Source organism: Leuciscus leuciscus (genome assembly GCF_965113295.1).
Source record: "Leuciscus leuciscus genome assembly, chromosome: 20".
In the NCBI taxonomy this organism is placed as follows: domain Eukaryota; kingdom Metazoa; phylum Chordata; class Actinopteri; order Cypriniformes; family Leuciscidae; genus Leuciscus; species Leuciscus leuciscus.
The window spans coordinates 6,272,596-6,290,162 of record NC_138744.1 but is presented as its reverse complement, the minus strand read 5'-3'; the positions used below and the strand labels follow the sequence as shown (position 1 = coordinate 6,290,162).

Below are 17,567 nucleotides of genomic sequence, written 5' to 3'. Positions count from 1 at the left end.
ATAAAACACACAGGCCTTTAAAAGTTGTCTTGTATATATAGCTGGTCCATTGATGGTTTTGTTATTTAATGGTGATGAACCCTTTTTGCCCATAGAGTAAACTTCATCTTGTCTATTTGAAAACCTTTTTTTGTACATTATAAAATACAGGTGAGTGACTTGCTTATTTAAGAGAATCAAAATTAATGTCAGATTATATGCATGCTATCATTTGAATTACATCATTTACTTAATTGCCTGTCAAATTAAATAACAAAGTCCAATTACATTCTGTTAAATATTGAAACAAACTCTCACAGAAAATCCATTATAAAATCAGATTATAAACTTAAACAATTTTAACAACACTTATGAGATTTCTTATTATCTTATTTCCTTATTTTCCTTCACATATGTAGGATAATGGAAATGCACATGTTTTTCCTACTTTGGATTTTTGTGATGCCTTATTTTACAAACACAACAACAGCTAAAGGTACAGTTCAAAATTACACAAATGATTTCAATTATACAGACACACTCACAATACATTATAAACATTATAAACACTGGATGCTGATCACTGAACATGTCATATTGTTATCAGGGCAGGTTGTCATCTATGATTTATATGTTTTACTTTTATACAATTCATCAAATGTCTTCTGGACAAAACTATGGTTTGATATTTTTGCATGTTCTTTTTTTTACTGTTTTTAGAAAGTGTTTATTGTTGTTTTATGAAATGATAATTGTTTACATCTTGCTGGAAATGCTTATCTTATTATGTGAAAGATGTTTTTAGATAGCATTTCATATTTCAAAAAATCTTAAAGATCGGGGCATAATGTCTGAAAAGGACAGATTTTTCTCCTTGGTAATAAAGGAGGAAGTGCACAATTACTTTTTGTAGCTATAGACTGAGTAGATACACTGTAAAAAAATTGCTGTAGTTTTGCAGCTGTTTGCCAGTAACTTACTGTAGATTTAAATCAATGTTATTTACTGGCAACAGTTTGCTCAAAGTTAAATGAACATTAAACATTTACAAGTCTTTGTCTTTACAGAATAAAACTATAAAATAACAACCTAATGCAAAGCATTCTGGGAACCAGAAATCTTCATCAACCTTTTTCTGTTATTTTCCTTCAGATTTTGGTTCCCAGAATGCTTTGCATGAGGCTGTTATTTTAGTTTTATTCTGTAAAGATAAAGACTTGTTAATGTTTAATGTTCATTTAACTTTGAACAAACTGTTGGCAGTAAATAACATCAATTTAAATCTACAGTAAGTTACTGGCAAGTAGCTGCCAATAATACTGTAATTTCTACAGATTTTTTTAACAGTGTAGATACATCTATACAGAAATGTACTGTAAGTAAATAAACAAACAAACAAACAAACAAACAAACAAATAAATAAATAAATAAATAAACCCTGAGAAATAATCACTGAAGTCAAAAGTTACATATTATATGGTCAATTTGTTTTAATTATTATTATTATTTTGATTTATATACTTGTTTTATTACACATTTTGACTATGCTTTGTCAATTCCAGCAAAAAATCTCGCTTTATATGGCAAGGCCACACAGTCGGACCTGGTTGACAATCCTGGGGCAGCATTTGGCCATGCCAGTAATGCTATTGATGGAAATCATGACTCACATTATGATCATGGATCCTGTACTTCTACTCCTACGCAAGATGACCCATGGTGGAGGTTAGATTTACTAGACAAGTATGTAGTGACATCCATAACTATCACGAACAGAAAAGACTGCTGTCCTGAAAGGCTTGATGGAGCCGAGATACGAATCGGAAACTCTCTGCTGAACAACGGCAACATCAATCCATTGTAAGAAAACCTTTCAAGAGAAGATTCCCTTACAGAACAATATGATGAGGTTACATACTGTACATGAAATCAAATATTATCCATATGCTGTGATTTTTATACAGGGCTGGAAAGATTTCATCCATTCCAGGTGGGAGATCCCTCACTTTCAAATGGGAAAAAGGCATTCCAGGCCGTTTCATCAATGTGGAAATACCTGGTCGTAATCGGGTTCTTACTCTCTGTGAGGTTGAGGTTTACGGTTATCCAGCTCCTGATGGTGAGAACATTTATGATCAGGATCTGATCAGTTTGGCACTAATAAAAAATAAGCAGATATTTGAGATTAAGCAATGTTGTGTAAGGGTTAATGCCCGACGAGGTGTCCATTATCAGGTATTAATGGACGACGGCGAGGCGGGTCGGACGGTTGCCTCCGCCGAAGTCCATTAATACCTGACAATGGACACCTCGAAGGGCATTAACCCGCTTATACCATGGTCACTTACGAAAGAAAGAAATATTTAATCAATTAATAATACTTTAATGTGTTTTAGAGTAAAAATCGTGAGGGTTTTTATTTATTAAGTCGAGGGCACTATTTAATATCTCCCGTATACAGGCGTTGCCAAGCAACAGCGACCCGACCGCAGCAGTTGATCAGTGAGTTTGAGCCAGCGCAATCATTTAGAACTGTCATCAGGCAAATTGACGGGACGCCTTTCCTAGGTGTACATTATCACTTTTTAATGGACACCCTGCAGCCAATCAGAATCGAGTATTCACCCAGACCATGGTATAAAGACACATATTCCATTTAGTAATTTATTCAAAACTATGAATTCATGTGAAACTCATCTGTTGTTGTAGGTGAAAATGTGGCTTTAGGAGGAGTAGCTACACAGAGTTCCCTTGGTGGACATGGCTTTGCATCCAATGCCATTGATGGGAACAGAGATGGGGTTTACAGTCATGGATCTTGTACCCACACTTCAGCAGAGGTCAATCCCTGGTGGAGACTGAACTTACTGAAAAGACACAAAGTGTTTTCAGTGGTAATTGCAAACACATTAGACAGTGTTCCTACAAGACTAAATGGGGCAGAAATCAGAATTGGAAACAGTCTGGACAACAATGGCAATGATAATCCCAGGTAAATTAATTCATCTTACGATGGCTTTTTAGAGAAATTCTCAGAATTACTGCAGTCTGCAATGTGACAACTTGTATTGAACTGGTTTGACTTGATGCATAAATGTGTTTTGCTTTATATGGACGGTGGTTCAGAGTTTCTCCAGATGCTTAACTCACTCTTTCTTCAGGTGTGCTACGATCTCTTCCATTCCTCCTGGGTTTTCCTCCTCTTTTGACTGTGATGGGATGGAAGGACGTTACATTAATATTGTTATTCCAGGAAGGACCGAATATCTTACACTGTGTGAGGTTGAAGTGTACGGATCACCACTGGATTGAGAAGAACTTAAACAACAGGATGTAGATAAAAACTAAATATTAGTGTCTGTAGAGCTTTACTTTAACCAGACATTTATACCAGAGTTTGCAAAACAGGGCATGTATTATTTTAAGCCTCTGTACTTTAATGCACTGCATGCTGCAGAAAGTATTAGACAGATTTGTGTGACTATTGATCAAAGGACACTGGGAAATGGACAATTTGGACACTTTTTTTTTGCAATGTAATGCAGCTGTGAAAATTGAAGGTTGTAAAATAAATGATCATTTTGTTATTTAATCTGTAATGTCTTGCAAATGTGTATGTAAAATAAAAAATAGTAATTATTAAAATTTTGCTTTTATGGAAAAATCTAAATCAAAAGTCACAGGAAAAAAAAAACCCTGGGAATATCAGCAAAAACAGTATAGCATTCATTGCTTAAGGTTCTTGGGAGAAAATAAATTGTTATAATCTTTTTATTTTACTTTAAGAAATAATAGGTCAAATCTAATGGATGATTTACAATAAATTACTTTGAAGGGTTTTTGTCCTGTTATTCCAGCCTAATGTGGGAGAGTAAAACAATATTATAAATTTGAAACACCTTGCACCCTGTGTTTTTCTCTAGATTAAAAAAAAAACATTTTAAATATACAAAAATGGCATTTAAAACCTCCCAAAAATAGTTGAATAATTACTTTCACTTTGCAGGAGAAATATAAAAGTGTACAGAACCAAGGAGTCTTGAGGCAAAACTAAGACCTGCTATTGAGCAGAAGACACTTTTCTTCATGATGGTGACTGAATAAAACGCTATCATTGAGCACAAACTAGAACAGATAACACTGTAGGACTGTAAACACAATCATGCGTGTTTAAACTGGGTCACATTAAAGTAGATTAAAGTTTGTAATTTGGCATTTTGACAGGGTGTGCGAATCTATTTATTTGCTCTGTTTTACAGATTGCTTAAAGGTCACATGTAATAAATTGGTCAAATCTAGATTCAGAGTGTGACACACAGAGCCAGAAGTTCTGCATATACTATGGAAGGGAAAGTGGTGGATTTATGCACTGCGAATAGATGCACATCACCTTAGATTCACATCACCTTCATGCACATCACATCACCCTTAAATGCACATCACCCTTCCAGCTTGCACGGTCAAACCTCTTCAACTGATCCAGAATGCTGCAGCTAGAGTGGTCTTTAACGAGCCGAAGAGAGCACACGTCACTCCTCTCCTCTCCTCACAAAATTGCACTGGTTGCCAGTTGCCACTCGCATCAAATTCAAGTCACTGACGTTTGCCAACAGAACAACCACTAGCTCTGCTCCCTTACCTAAACTCATTTGTGCCATCCAGAAACTTGTGCTCTGCAAGCGAACAACGTCTTGTGGTGGCATCTCAAAGAGACACAAAATCTCTTTCTCAGACCTTTACCATGACTGTTCCCTGCTGGTGGAATGATCTGCCCAACTCAACCAGAGCTGCTGAGTCTGTAGCCATTTTCAAGAAACGGCTGAAGACGCATCTTTTTCAGCAGCACTTGATCCAGTAATACTAACACTTTCTCTTCTATTCTATTCTACCATTTAAAAAAAATAAAAAATAAAAAAAATTTTTTTTACTGCGTTAGAATAAACGAAGGGTCATAGCTGTCAGGAATCAGTCAGGCTCATTCACACCTACAACACAAAGATCACACTCACCCGAATACTAATCACCTGCACCTGTCATCTATCCCAGCAATCACAGAGCACTACAAAGGAACACACCTCACCTCCAGTCCCTGTCGAACCTTGAACTAGGAAAGACCCACTAACCTGCTCTCTGTGCATTTCAGACTATTGTTCCCAAACTGTTCCAGTCTGTTTCCACAGTACACCCTTGTGATACTAATGTTTTCCTCGTCCTGAGATCCCACACTCTCCTTGGTGTCCATGCTCTGAGTTTCTCGGATTGTGTTTCATGCCACATTCAAGACTGCCGTTATCTGCAAGAGAAAAGACGGTCATTCATCAATGTTATTCTCACAGTACCTGTTTGTGCATCTGAATTTACCTGCTATCCTACGAAAGCTTCATTAAAAGTTATTCTGAATCCTTCTAACCTTGTTATCCGAGTGTATATCCTGACTGAAGGTTCGACCATAACCGCTATGGATTCAGGACAACCCGATCCAGGGACCAATCTAGCTGGAATTCCTCTGCTCGATTCTGCTGAGCGCGGAGCTGCAGCGATCCCCACTTCCACATCTGTCGCTCTCAGATTACAACTCGCAATTTATGATGACGTTATGGGCCTTGAAAAGTTTATTCAACAATCTATTCGAGTCTCCCGTCGAGTTCAAAATTATTATCCTGATCACCACCAATCATCATATGCTTTCTCATCCAGACCTACTGAGAACCCAGATCACCGTGGATTTGAGCCTATGGTTGAGCCTATGCAAGTTGACCATTCCCGTTTTTCTCCATCAGAAAGAGCCAGACGCATGACCAATAATCTCTGTCTGTATTGTGGAGACAACACCCATTACATCGGTGTCTGCCCTGTTCGTCCACCTCGTCTCTTGGTGAGTTCGATGGTAATCAGTCCCCTCAATGTTGCCCCACTATCCACCACCGTATAATTGATTTCTGCTGCTGTTATCACTTCCGTTACAGCCCTCATCGATTCAGGATCACCGGGCAATTTCATTTCGGGCGACCTCTGCCGGAAACTTCCACTCCCGAAAACTCTCTCCCCAACCCCGTTCACAGCCAAATCAGTGACCGGAAAAGCCTTGAATCCTGGGTATGTGAAACATAGAATAAAACCAATCACGTTAAGAGTAGGCTGTTCCCTACTCAGACCCTGGCTCATCCAGCATAATCCCGAGGTTTCATGGAATAACGGAGATATTCTGCGCTGGGGTTCTGTCTGTTTCTCTTCTTGCTTTCCAAGACCTGTCCCTTCTTCGCCAAAGACTATGTCCATCGCAGTGACATCTATTGAGAGCCCTCGAGAAAAACAGTCCACAGAAATTCTCCCCTGTTATGCCTCCTTTGCAGACGTGTTTAGTCCTGAGAAAGCCTCTCATCTTCCTCCACACAGACCTTGGGATTGCGCGATTGACTTGGAACCTGGTAAATCGGTGCCCTGTGGTCACATCTACTCGCTCTCCATCCCAGAACAACGAGCCATGGAAGAATATATACAAGAAGCCTTAAATCATGGGTACATTCGTCCATCAACTTCTCCAGCAGCATCTAGTTTCTTCATGGCAAAGAAAGACGGGGTTCTAAGACCTTGCATCGATTACCAAGCTCTTAACAAGATCACCATAAAGTTCCGGTACCCACTTTCTCTCGTACCCACATCACTCGAACAACTACGAGGTGCTAGTATCTTCATCAAACTAGACCTCAGGAGTGCGTATAATCTCATTCGGATACGAGAGGGGGATGAGTGGAAAACTGCATTCATCACCCCCTCAGGTCACTACGAGTACCTCGTTATGCCGTATGGACTGGTCAACGCCCCTTCTGTGTATCAAGATTTCATGAATGAGGTACTCCGTGATTTCCTCAACAAATTTGTGATTGTTTATATCAATGATATTCTAATATTCTCCCAAGACGAATCTGCACATCGACGATATGTCTCCAGAGTTCTCCAACGATTACGAGATCACTCCCTCTTCCTAAAAGCAGAGAAATGCATTTTCCATCAAGAATCAGTTACTTTCCTTGGGTATATCGTGAGTAAGCAGGGGGTACAGATGGACGATGGAAAGGTCGCCGCAGTCACTTCATGGCCCACTCCGCAAAAAGTAAAAGAACTCCAACGATGCCTTGGCTTCGCAAATTTCTATCGCAGATTTATTAACAACTACAGTACCATAACTTCTTCACTTACCTCTCTTCTGAAAGGGAAACTGGAGTCCCTGTCCTGGAGTCCTGAAGCAGATCACGCCTTCCAAACTTTGAAAAACAAATTCATCACTGCTCCTCTTCTACGTCATCCTAACCCAGATCTCACCTTCATCGTTGAAGTCGATGCCTCCACGACTGGAGTAGGCGCCATACTATCTCAGCACCAGGAGAATGTCCATAACCTCTTCCCTGAGCCTTCTTTTCAAAGAAGTTGTCACCAGCTGAACAGAACTACGATGTGGGTAACTGGGAACTCCTCACCATTAAACTGGCTCTGGAGGAGTGGAGACATTGGCTCGAAGGGGCGCAACATCCATTCATGGTACTTACCGATCATAAGAATCTCCATTATCTCAAATAAGCCAAAAGACTAAACCCACATCAAGCCCGTTCGGCCTTATTCTTCACCCGGTTCCACTTGTACATTACCTATCGTCCAGGAACCAAGAACATCCATCCAGATGCCTTGTCCAGACTCCATGACTTTCCAGACACCGTTGACGAACCCGAACCAGTCCTGCCCGCTACAGTTTTTGTTAACCCTATTCTATGGGACATTGATCAGATCCAAGAAACTACGGGACAAGAACCTACACCACCGGAATTCCCTGACACCCTCACGTACGTTCCAAACGAATATCGCCTACCTCTCATCGAATCCGCTCATTCGTCAGTTGGTAGGGGTCATCACGGAGCAACACAAACTCGCACCCTTCTACAACAGCGATATTGGTGGCCGGGCATGAGAGAGGAAGTGCAACGTTTCGTCCAGGGATGTCAAGTTTTCGCTGTATCGAAGATTCCACATCTTACCTTCTGGGAAACTATTACCTCTACCCGTTCCTCAACGGCCATGGTCACATCTTGGCACTGATTTCATTACTGACTTACCTCCATCAGGAGGCAACACCTGCATTCATATTATAGTCGACAGATTCTCCAAAGCCTGTAAACGGATCCCCTTGCCGGGCCTCCCTACAGCTCTTGAGACAGCCGAGAGCCTCTTCAATCAGGTTTTTCATCATTTTGGCATCCCTGAGGACATTGTGTCTGATCGAGGACCCAAATTTATCTCACGGGTTTGGAAAGCTTTCTTTTCTCTTCTTGGAGTAACGATAAGCTTGACATCGGGGTACCATCCTCAGGCTAATGGGCAGACTGAGAGAAAGGTTCAAGAGATAAATCGTTTCCTCCGCACGTTCTGTCAAAATCGTCAAGACACATGGAATCAATTCCTCGCCTGGGCAGAATACGCCCAAAACTCCTTGCATCAGACCACCACAGGACTAACTCCCTTCCAATGCTTCCTTGGTTTCCAGCCACCACTGTTTCCATGGTCCGGTGTGCCTTCCGAGGTCCCTTCTGTTAATTACTGGTTTCGAGAAAGTGAAAGAGTGTACAAGAGTCACATACAAGCTCCACCTCCCTCCTCAATTCAAGATTCACCCAGTTTTCCATGTGTCACTCCTGAAACCTCACTATCCTTCTGTTCTTCCTCCCTCCACAAAGCCTGATCCTGACCACACATACCTACCATCGAAGAAGATCCCATCTACTCCGTCCATGAAATCCTGGACTCCCGACGTCGGGGTGGTCATTTAGAATAAGGGTTATTAGCATTTAGAATTAGGGTAATGTCAGGAATCAGTCAGGCTCATTTACACCCACAACACAAAGATCACACTCACCCGAATACTAATCACCTGCACCTGTCATCAATCCCAGCAATCACTGAGCACTACAAAGCAACACACCTCACCTCCAGTCCCTGTCGAACCTTGAACTAGGAAAGACCCACTAACCTGCTCTCTGTGCATTTCAGACTATTGTTCCCGAACTGTTCAAGTCTGTTTCTACAGTACACCCTTGTGATACTAATGTTTTCCTCGTCCTGAGATCCCACACTCTCCTTGGTGTCCATGCTCTGCGTTCCTCGGATTGTGTTTCATGCCACATTCAAGCCTGCCGTTATCTGCAAGAGAAAAGACGGTCATTCATCAATGTTATTTTCACAGTACCTGTTTGTGCATCTGAATTTACCTGCTATCCTACGAAAGCTTCATTAAAAGTTATTCTGAATCCTTCTAACCTTGTTATCCAAGTGTATATCCTGACAATAGCACTTGCATATTGTTGTCCTATACTGTTAGTTTAACTGCTTCTGTTGTTCTCATTTGTAAGTCTCTTTGAATAAAAGCGTCTGCTAAATGAATAAATCTAAATCTAGATTAGCGGAAAAGATTAGCTTCCGTTAAGTTACTGCAAGCTCAACAAACAAACCATAAATATTTTATCACAATTCCGGTAAAGCACATTTATCTCAGATGTCCTGTTTAGATAAAACACACAGGCCTTTAAAAGCTGCAGTGTATTTAAAGCTGGCCCATTGATAGTTTTATTATTTGAAGGTTGATGAACCCTTTTTTGCCCACAGAGTAAACTTCATCTTGTCTATTTGAAAACCTTTTTTTGTACATTATAAAATACAGGTAAGTGACTTGCTTATTTAAAAGAATCAAAATGAATGTTAGATTGTTTTCATGTGCATGCTATCATTTGAATTACATAATTTACTTAATTGTCTATCAAATTAAATAATAAGAAAGTCCAATTACATTCTGTTAAATATTAAAGCAAACTCTAACAGAAAATCCATTATAAAATCAGATTAACAAACAATTTTAACAACACTTTTCAGATTTGTTATCTTATTGCATTATTTTCCTTCACATATGTAGAATAATGGAAATGCACATGTTTTTCCTACTTTGGATTTTTGTGATGCCTTATTTTACAAACACAACAACAGCTAAAGGTACAGTTCAAAATTATACAAATGATTTCAATTATACAGACACACTCACTATACATATAAACACTGGATGCTGATCACTGAACATGTCATATTGTTATCAGGGCAGGTTGTCATCTATGATTTATATGTTTTACTTTTATACAATTCATTAAATGTCTTTTGGACAAAACTATGGTTTGATATTTTTGCATGTTCTCTTTTTTACTGTTTTTAGAAAGTGTTTATTGTTGTTTTATGAAATGATAATTGTTTACATCTTGCTGGAAATGCTTATCTTATTATGTGAAAGATGTTTTTAGATAGCATTTCATATTTCAAAAAATCTTAAAGATCGGGGCATAATGTCTGAAAAGGACAGATTTTTCTCCTTGGCAATAAAGGTGGAAGTGCACAATTACTTTTTGTAGATATAGACTGAGCAGGTAGATACATCTATACAGAAATGAGAAATACCCTGAGAAATAATCACTGAAGTCAAAAGTTAAATATTATATGGTCAAATGTTATTTTTATTTATTTTTTACTTACTTGTTTTTATTACATATTTGACTATCCTTTATCAATTCCAGCAAAAAATCTCGCTTTATATGGCAAGGCCACACAGTCGGACCTGGTTGACAATCCTGGGGCAGCATTTGGCCATGCCAGTAATGCTATTGATGGAAATCGTGACTCACATAATGAACATGGATCCTGTACTTCTACTCCTATACAAGATGACCCATGGTGGAGGTTAGATTTACTAGACAAGTATGTAGTGACCTCCATAACTATCACGAACAGAAAAGACTGCTGTCCTGAAAGGCTTGATGGAGCCGAGATACGAATCGGAAACTCTCTGCTGAACAACGGCAACAACAATCCATTGTAAGAAAACCTTTCAAGAGAAGATTCTCTTACAGAACAATATGATGAGGTTACATACTGTACATGAAATCAAATATTATCCATATGCTGTGATTTTTATACAGGGCTGGAAAGATTTCATCCATTCCAGGTGGGAGATCCCTCACTTTCAAATGGGAAAAAGGCATTCCAGGCCGTTTCATCAATGTGGACTTACCTGGTCGTAATCGGGTTCTTACTCTCTGTGAGGTTGAGGTTTACGGTTATCCAGCTCCTGATGGTGAGAACATTTATGATCAGGATTTGATCAGTTTGGCACTAACAAAAATAAGCAGATATTTTAGATTTCGCAATTTTGTAGACACATATTTAATTTCTAGACTGTAAGAGAAGTCATTTATTTAAAACTATGAATTCATGTGCATCTGTTGTTGTAGGTGAAAATGTGGCTTTAGGAGGAGTAGCTACACAGAGTTCCCTCCACTCACATGGCTTTGCATCCAATGCCATTGATGGGAACAGAGATGGTGTTTTCGGTCGTGGATCTTGTTCCCACACTTCAGCAGAGGTCAATCCCTGGTGGAGACTGAACTTACTGAAAAGACACAAAGTGTTTTCAGTGGTAATTGCAAACAGATTTGACGGTGTTCCAACAAGACTAAATGGGGCAGAAATCAGAATTGGAAACAGTCTGGACAACAATGGCAATGAAAATCCCAGGTAACTGAATTCATCTTAATATGGCTTTTTGGAGAATTTAGAGAAGTTCTCAGATTTACTGCAATCTGCAATGTGACATTTAACTTGGCAACAATTTGGTAAAATGTGATTTGGGTTTTGTGCATTTTTGTTTATTCTGTTCATTTGCATTTAACTGGTTTGACTTGATGCATAAATGTGTTTTGCTTTGAATATGGACAGTGGTTCAGAGTTTCTCAAGATGCTTAACTCACTCTTTCTTCAGGTGTGCTACGATCTCTTCCATTCCTCCTGGGTTTTCCTCCTCTTTTGACTGTGATGGGATGGAAGGACGTTACATTAATGTTGTTATTCCAGGACGGACCGAATATCTTACATTTTGTGAGATTGAAGTGTACGGATCACCACTGGATTGAGAATAACTTAAAGTCCCACTCCGATCATATTTTGAGCTATTTTTAAACATTCTCAGTGGTCTTTAAATGATGATTATGCCGTTTTTAGCCAAAATCACAAAACCTGTGCCGTTTTCTGGGACTTCGCTTCAGCAGAGCGACAGTAGCTCATTAGCAATTCGCCTCTGCGTTGTGGGCGGAGCCGTTGGCTGAAGCGAGATACATAGGCAGCAACAGCCTCTTTCTGTCTTTCTTTCTTTCTGTCAACACAGAAAACATTTCATCACTGGATGGTTTTTTTCGTTTAATTAAAGTGTTGTTTTATGTCAGCTGAATGTCCGGAACGCTTTTCAGAGAAGATAAGGCAACTTATTTAGCACAATTCACACCCAGCGGCAATTCAGAAAAAGAAAAAAAAATCTCCGAATGCTCCACATGAAACTTTGGTCTTCCGACCTTTTACCGCCGTGTCGATTTATTTTGATTAATATGTGCGAGGGAGAGAGAGCAAGACAGCGCTTAGTTTGGAGACGGTGAGGTCTTGTTTACATTTTCGCCTGGCTCCGAAGACAGAGAGTGCGCGCGCGCGCGTCCGGGTCTCTCTCTCTGCTCGTTCTTTCAGTTATAAACATGTCCTGTCACAAGCGCAGCAGTTCATCTACATTACTCACCGATCAAATAAGACTTTGGCGGGACAAAAATTCACTTTGGCGGGCGCTAAAACAAGTTCAATGCAGGAAAATTCATGCGTGAATTTAACTGAGTAGTACATGACCATGCACTCGCACAAATGCGACCACATACAATTTTAACTCGCACATTCTCAAAAAATGGTCGCAGTCTGGAACCCTGGAACGTAATCCATTCATCTCTCACAGCAACATGTTTTGGTAAAGCATGAAAGCTAATACCAATATCTCTCCTCTTAGCATTGCAACCCGCTACCGCACATACTGTAGGTATTGATCCGCCATCGTCTTCTCTCTACTCCTGAACCTGACCGGGCGGGCCCCGCCCAGTGGAGTTACTACGTCACAACTCCAGTCTATTTTAGCCGGCATTTTAGCGTCTGCTACTGATTCACAGCCATTTGAATGCAGAAATACTCAGAAATACAACTTTGAGCTTATTTTTCTCAAGATATGTCCTCTAGCATAAGAAAAATGCCACAAGAACATGTTAACACCTAGAAAAACATGATTTTCATCGGAGTGGGTCTTTAAACAGGAGATAAAAAAAAATATTGGTGGCTGTAGAGCTTTACTTTAACCATTTATACCATTGCAAACAGGGAATGATTAGGCCTCTGTACTTTAATGCACTGCATGCTGCAGAAAATATTAGACAGATTTGTGTGACTATTGATCAAAGGATACTGGGAAATGGACAATATGGACACTTTTTTGTAATTAAATGCAGCGGTGAAAATTGTATGTAGTAAAATAAATTATCCTTTTGTTATTAAGTCTGTAATGTATTGCAAATGTCTGTGTAAAATATATATTTTTAAATTATTATAATTTAGCTTTTATGGAAAAATTTTAATCAAAAGTCACAGGACAAAAACACAAACCTGGGAACATCCCAGCAAAAACAGCATTGCATTCAGTGCTTAAGGTTATTGGGAGAAATGTGGATGGATCGATGTTTTCCAATAAATTATTTTGAAGAGTTTTTGTCCTGTTATTCCAGCCTAGTATGTGGGAGAGTCAATCAATACAATGAATTTGAAACACCTTGCACCCACTGTGTTTTGCTTTATATTGAACAAACATTTTAAGCATACAAGTATGGCATTTAAATTTAATAGAATAAATAACATTCCGCTTTGCAGGAGAAATATAAGTGTACAGAACAAAAGAGTCTTGCAGCAAAACTAAGACCTGCTATTGAGCAGAAGACACTTTTCTTTTCTATCATTGAACACAAACTAGAACAGATAACACTGCAGGACTGTAAACACAATCATAAGTGCATATAAACTGGATCACATTAAAGTAGACTTTATAGTTTCAACATTGATTGTAATTTGGCATTTTGTGTGAATCTGTTGGTTTGCTCTATTTTTCATGCACTTTAACAGATTGTTTAAAGTTCACATTTAATAAATTGATCAAATCTAGACTCAGAGTTGGTGGATGAAATGCACGGCACCTTTGTAACTTAAATTAGCGGAAAAGACCAAAAAAAAAGAGTTGAATAACATAATCTGCTTCCGTAAAGTTACTTCAAGCTCAACAAACAAACCATAAATATTTTAGCACAATTCTGGTAAAGCACATTTATTTTAGACGACCCATTTAGATAAAACACCAAGGCCTTTAAAAGTTGTCTTGTATATATATATAGCTGGTCCATTGTTGTTTAATGGTGATGAACCCTTTTTTTTTTCTGCTCAGAGTAATCTTCATCTTGTCTATTTGAAAACTTTGTTTTGTACATTATAAAATACAGGTGAGTGACTTGCTTATTTAAAAGAATCAAAATTAATGTCAGATTATGTTTGCATGCTATCATTTTAATTACATAATTTACTTAATTGTCTATCAAGAAAGTCCAATTACATTCTGTTAAATATCAAAAACTCTAACAGAAAATCCCTTATAAAATCAGATTATAAACAATACTTATCAGATTTGTTGTTATCTTATTTCCTTATTTTCCTTCACGTGTGTAGAATAATGGAAATGCACATGTTTTTCCTACTTTGGATTTACATTTGGCAGACGCTTTTATCCAAAGCGACTTACATTGCATTATCCTATACATTTATACATAGGCATGTGCCCCTGGGATCGAACCCACAACCTTGCTTTGTTAACGCAATGCTCTTACCACTGAGCTACAGGATTTTTGTGATGCCTTATTTTACAGACACAACAACAGCTAAAGGTACAGTTCAAAATTATACAAATGATTTCAATTATACAGACACACTCACAATACATTATAAACACTGGATGCTGATCACTGAACATGTCATTTGTTATCAGGGCAGGTTGTCACCTATGATTTATATGTTTTACTTTTATACAATTCATTAAACGTCTTCTGGACAAAACTATGGTTTGATATTTTTGCATGTTCCCTTTTTGACTGTTTTTAGGAAGTGAATATTGTTGTTTTATGAAATAATAATTGTTTACATTTAGCTAAAAATGCTTATCTTTGTCACGAACTGCTCGGAGACACAAGGGTAGAGGATCCAAATGCAGCTTTAATCAGAAGGAGACAATCCAGACACGTAAACAAATGAACAGGCAACAGGTCAAAGTCCAGGGGCTCGTTCTTCGTACGTTGCTTATTACATCCGAGATCAAATGACACATCCAAGATGATATCATCGTGCTAATCATGATCTGGCAAACTCGGTTCTTCGAACACACCTGTTGTTTATGATTAGTATCGCTGGATTGAGTTATCTGAGATAACTGCGCGTTCATAAGCTGGCTTAAAGGGGTCATGAACTGGATTGTTTTATTATTTTATAATGTTGCCTGGGGTGCCCTTATAATGTTAGTATGATATTTACATCAAAAATTGTCATAATTTATAAATAAAAGCCATTTTTCCAAGCCTGATTTCAGCCTCAGATTTGAACGCTCTGTTTTAAGGGGCGTGTCTGCTGTGAGACTGCAGTGCAAACGCCCACTGCTGTGATTGGCTGACATGCTTGCATATGAAATAGCTAGTATTACATGAACTCTCTCGAAAACTTTTACTACGTTTTTATTATTACAGCTATCGAGATTAACAAATCGTGAAAAGTATCGTTTAAAGCATTATATTTAAATCTATTCCATCACATGAAAGGTTGCAGCATGATGAGCACTGACTGAGCAGATGACAGACAGTCTGTTGATCGCGTGAATAAAGATCTTATCATTGCAACGCAATTTTTGCACTCTCACAAATGCTTACACCAAATCACAATGCAAACACGATATGAATACACAGTAAGAGCTTCGTTGTGTAGTGTAACAGTGTCATTATTTCATCACGAGTTTGGTAAGTGTCCAGATAAGCTCTCGCGGCTCGCGCTGTGCTGTTTGATTGACAGCTTGGGCGATTGGAAAGGGATCGTTCTTTGATCGCTTTCAGTTTAAAAAATATTATTTTCATAATTCTACGAGAAATTATGTGAAGTTGATCGTTTAGTCACTGATGCATAAACAGTATTGAACGATTTTAAGAGAAATATCTGAACTTGAATAATTACACAGAAATCACTGATCGCAGATCAGGCATTAGAATACACATGGTTACTTGCATGTTGCTGGCAGATCCGTGTCGGGAAATTGTGATTGACTGATTTAATAAAGTTTAACCATGCTGGAATCCGAAGTAAGCTTATGCAGACTGTCTTCTTCCACAAACAGGCACTGCACAATATTTAGTAAACAGCATGTTTATTGCTTGGAAGTAGCTCAATCCGGTTTAGCAATTATCATGTCGTCCTATGGTCCTATGTTATTTAGCATGTTTGGGCGAATCGGTGGGCGGGGCTAAACAGGCCGTGTTGAAGTAGGCGTTGATCTTCTTGTGTGGAGGCGGTGTTTTATCCTCTTTGACGTCATAGTTCGCCACTTTGAAAAACGAGTCGTTTGCTGAGCCTGATGTCTATAAAAGCTTTTATTGGACTAACAAGGTAGTTTTCAGTTCTGAAACTTACAGGATATTATTATAGTATGATGATCTCTTATATGTCAAAAGCTCAAGGAATTTTTGATTTCTCAGTTCATCACCCCTTTAAAAGGGGATATGTATCCATAGTAGAAACATTGATAAGCAACGCTGCTATTGGCTGTTCAGCGTGGCCAAAGGGCGGGCTCAGTTTTTCTCCTCAGCAGAGCAAGAACTAATAGTCGAAGTTTATTCGGAATTTTAATGTTTAATCAAAACGCCAGGGAACACATCAAAGTCTGCAAAAGCCAGGAGAGAGGGCTGGCAAAAAGTAGCAGACAATTGAAATCCGTTAGAAGTGGCCATGTTAGATGTTTTTATCACTTATTAGCCTATATTTTGGTATTTTAATAATTGCATAATTACTTTGTTCATTGTAATGTCAGAGTCACCACACTAGAACATGGGAACAAATAAAAGTGAAGTACAAAAATATTCTACATAATGGTAATTTTTAGTTATTATAGTCTCTTCTATAAAAGGAACTGTTAAATAAATGGTTGTCTGTTTATAAAAGCAACCAAGAAAAAGGCTGGAAAAAAAGAAAAGATCTTAGTAGTATAGTCATTTCAACTGTTAAATCTTGAGTAATGATGAATTGCTTTGACTTGTGAAAGTGAAAACTGATAAACTTATGTTAATGTAAAAAATATTTTGCCATGAGTTATTGATCACATGTTTCCCGAGTGTAGTTCATTGTAACGACATTGTGTTTTCCTCTTTTGTGCACTTTTACATAATACACCAACACTTGTATCTGTTCCCAAGAAAGTGGTGGCTGAAATATGTGCAGTAAGTGGACATTTTCTAACTTTCCAAAGGAAAGAAAGTATAAGACTTTGTAATGTCCATTTGTTTCCATTGTACTGGACAGTGAATAAACCCTCTCAGATAACTGTCATATGGAGGAACTAGCCTACCTGCAAGTGCATA

General features: G+C 38.5%; 2 protein-coding genes and 1 long non-coding RNA gene across 3 annotated transcripts; 2 read left to right on the top strand and 1 right to left on the bottom strand.

Annotated features, from left to right (window-relative positions):
• The first annotated feature begins 24 nt into the window (after positions 1 to 24).
• Positions 25 to 3,497, top strand: LOC309483083 (uncharacterized protein). Its single transcript, XM_082148723.1, has 6 exons — positions 25 to 150; positions 399 to 475; positions 1,542 to 1,839; positions 1,944 to 2,098; positions 2,689 to 2,971; positions 3,141 to 3,497. Exons 2-6 carry the CDS (start codon positions 403 to 405, stop codon positions 3,289 to 3,291), a joined length of 960 nt encoding a protein of 319 aa, XP_082004849.1. The 5' UTR covers positions 25 to 150; positions 399 to 402; the 3' UTR covers positions 3,292 to 3,497.
• A 5,352-nt stretch (positions 3,498 to 8,849) lies between these two features.
• Positions 8,850 to 14,660, bottom strand: LOC309483252. The gene is made up of 3 exons (XR_014200526.1): positions 14,115 to 14,660; positions 9,237 to 9,413; positions 8,850 to 9,168 (listed from the first exon to the last, which is right to left on the bottom strand). It is a non-coding gene; the product is annotated as an uncharacterized lncRNA (long non-coding RNA).
• On the top strand, positions 9,541 to 11,979 carry LOC309483235 (uncharacterized protein). The gene is made up of 6 exons (XM_082148930.1): positions 9,541 to 9,685; positions 9,935 to 10,011; positions 10,581 to 10,878; positions 10,983 to 11,137; positions 11,295 to 11,577; positions 11,822 to 11,979. The coding sequence occupies exons 2-6, from the start codon at positions 9,939 to 9,941 to the stop codon at positions 11,970 to 11,972; spliced, it is 960 nt and encodes a 319-aa protein (XP_082005056.1). The 5' UTR covers positions 9,541 to 9,685; positions 9,935 to 9,938; the 3' UTR covers positions 11,973 to 11,979.
• Positions 14,661 to 17,567: the final 2,907 nt, after the last annotated feature.

What these genes read in the sequence shown, in the direction of transcription:
- LOC309483083 (XM_082148723.1), top strand. Translation starts at nt 403, where the DNA reads ATGGAAATGCACATGTTTTTCCTACTTTGGATTTTTGTGATGCCTTAT. An exon ending in AACGGCAACATCAATCCATT is followed by an intron (nt 1,840 to 1,943) that starts GTAAGAAAACCT and finishes ATTTTTATACAG; the next exon opens with GGCTGGAAAGATTTCATCCA. An exon ending in CGGTTATCCAGCTCCTGATG is followed by an intron (nt 2,099 to 2,688) that starts GTGAGAACATTT and finishes CTGTTGTTGTAG; the next exon opens with GTGAAAATGTGGCTTTAGGA.
- LOC309483235 (XM_082148930.1), top strand. Translation starts at nt 9,939, where the DNA reads ATGGAAATGCACATGTTTTTCCTACTTTGGATTTTTGTGATGCCTTAT. An exon ending in AAACACAACAACAGCTAAAG is followed by an intron (nt 10,012 to 10,580) that starts GTACAGTTCAAA and finishes TATCAATTCCAG; the next exon opens with CAAAAAATCTCGCTTTATAT. An exon ending in CGGTTATCCAGCTCCTGATG is followed by an intron (nt 11,138 to 11,294) that starts GTGAGAACATTT and finishes CTGTTGTTGTAG; the next exon opens with GTGAAAATGTGGCTTTAGGA.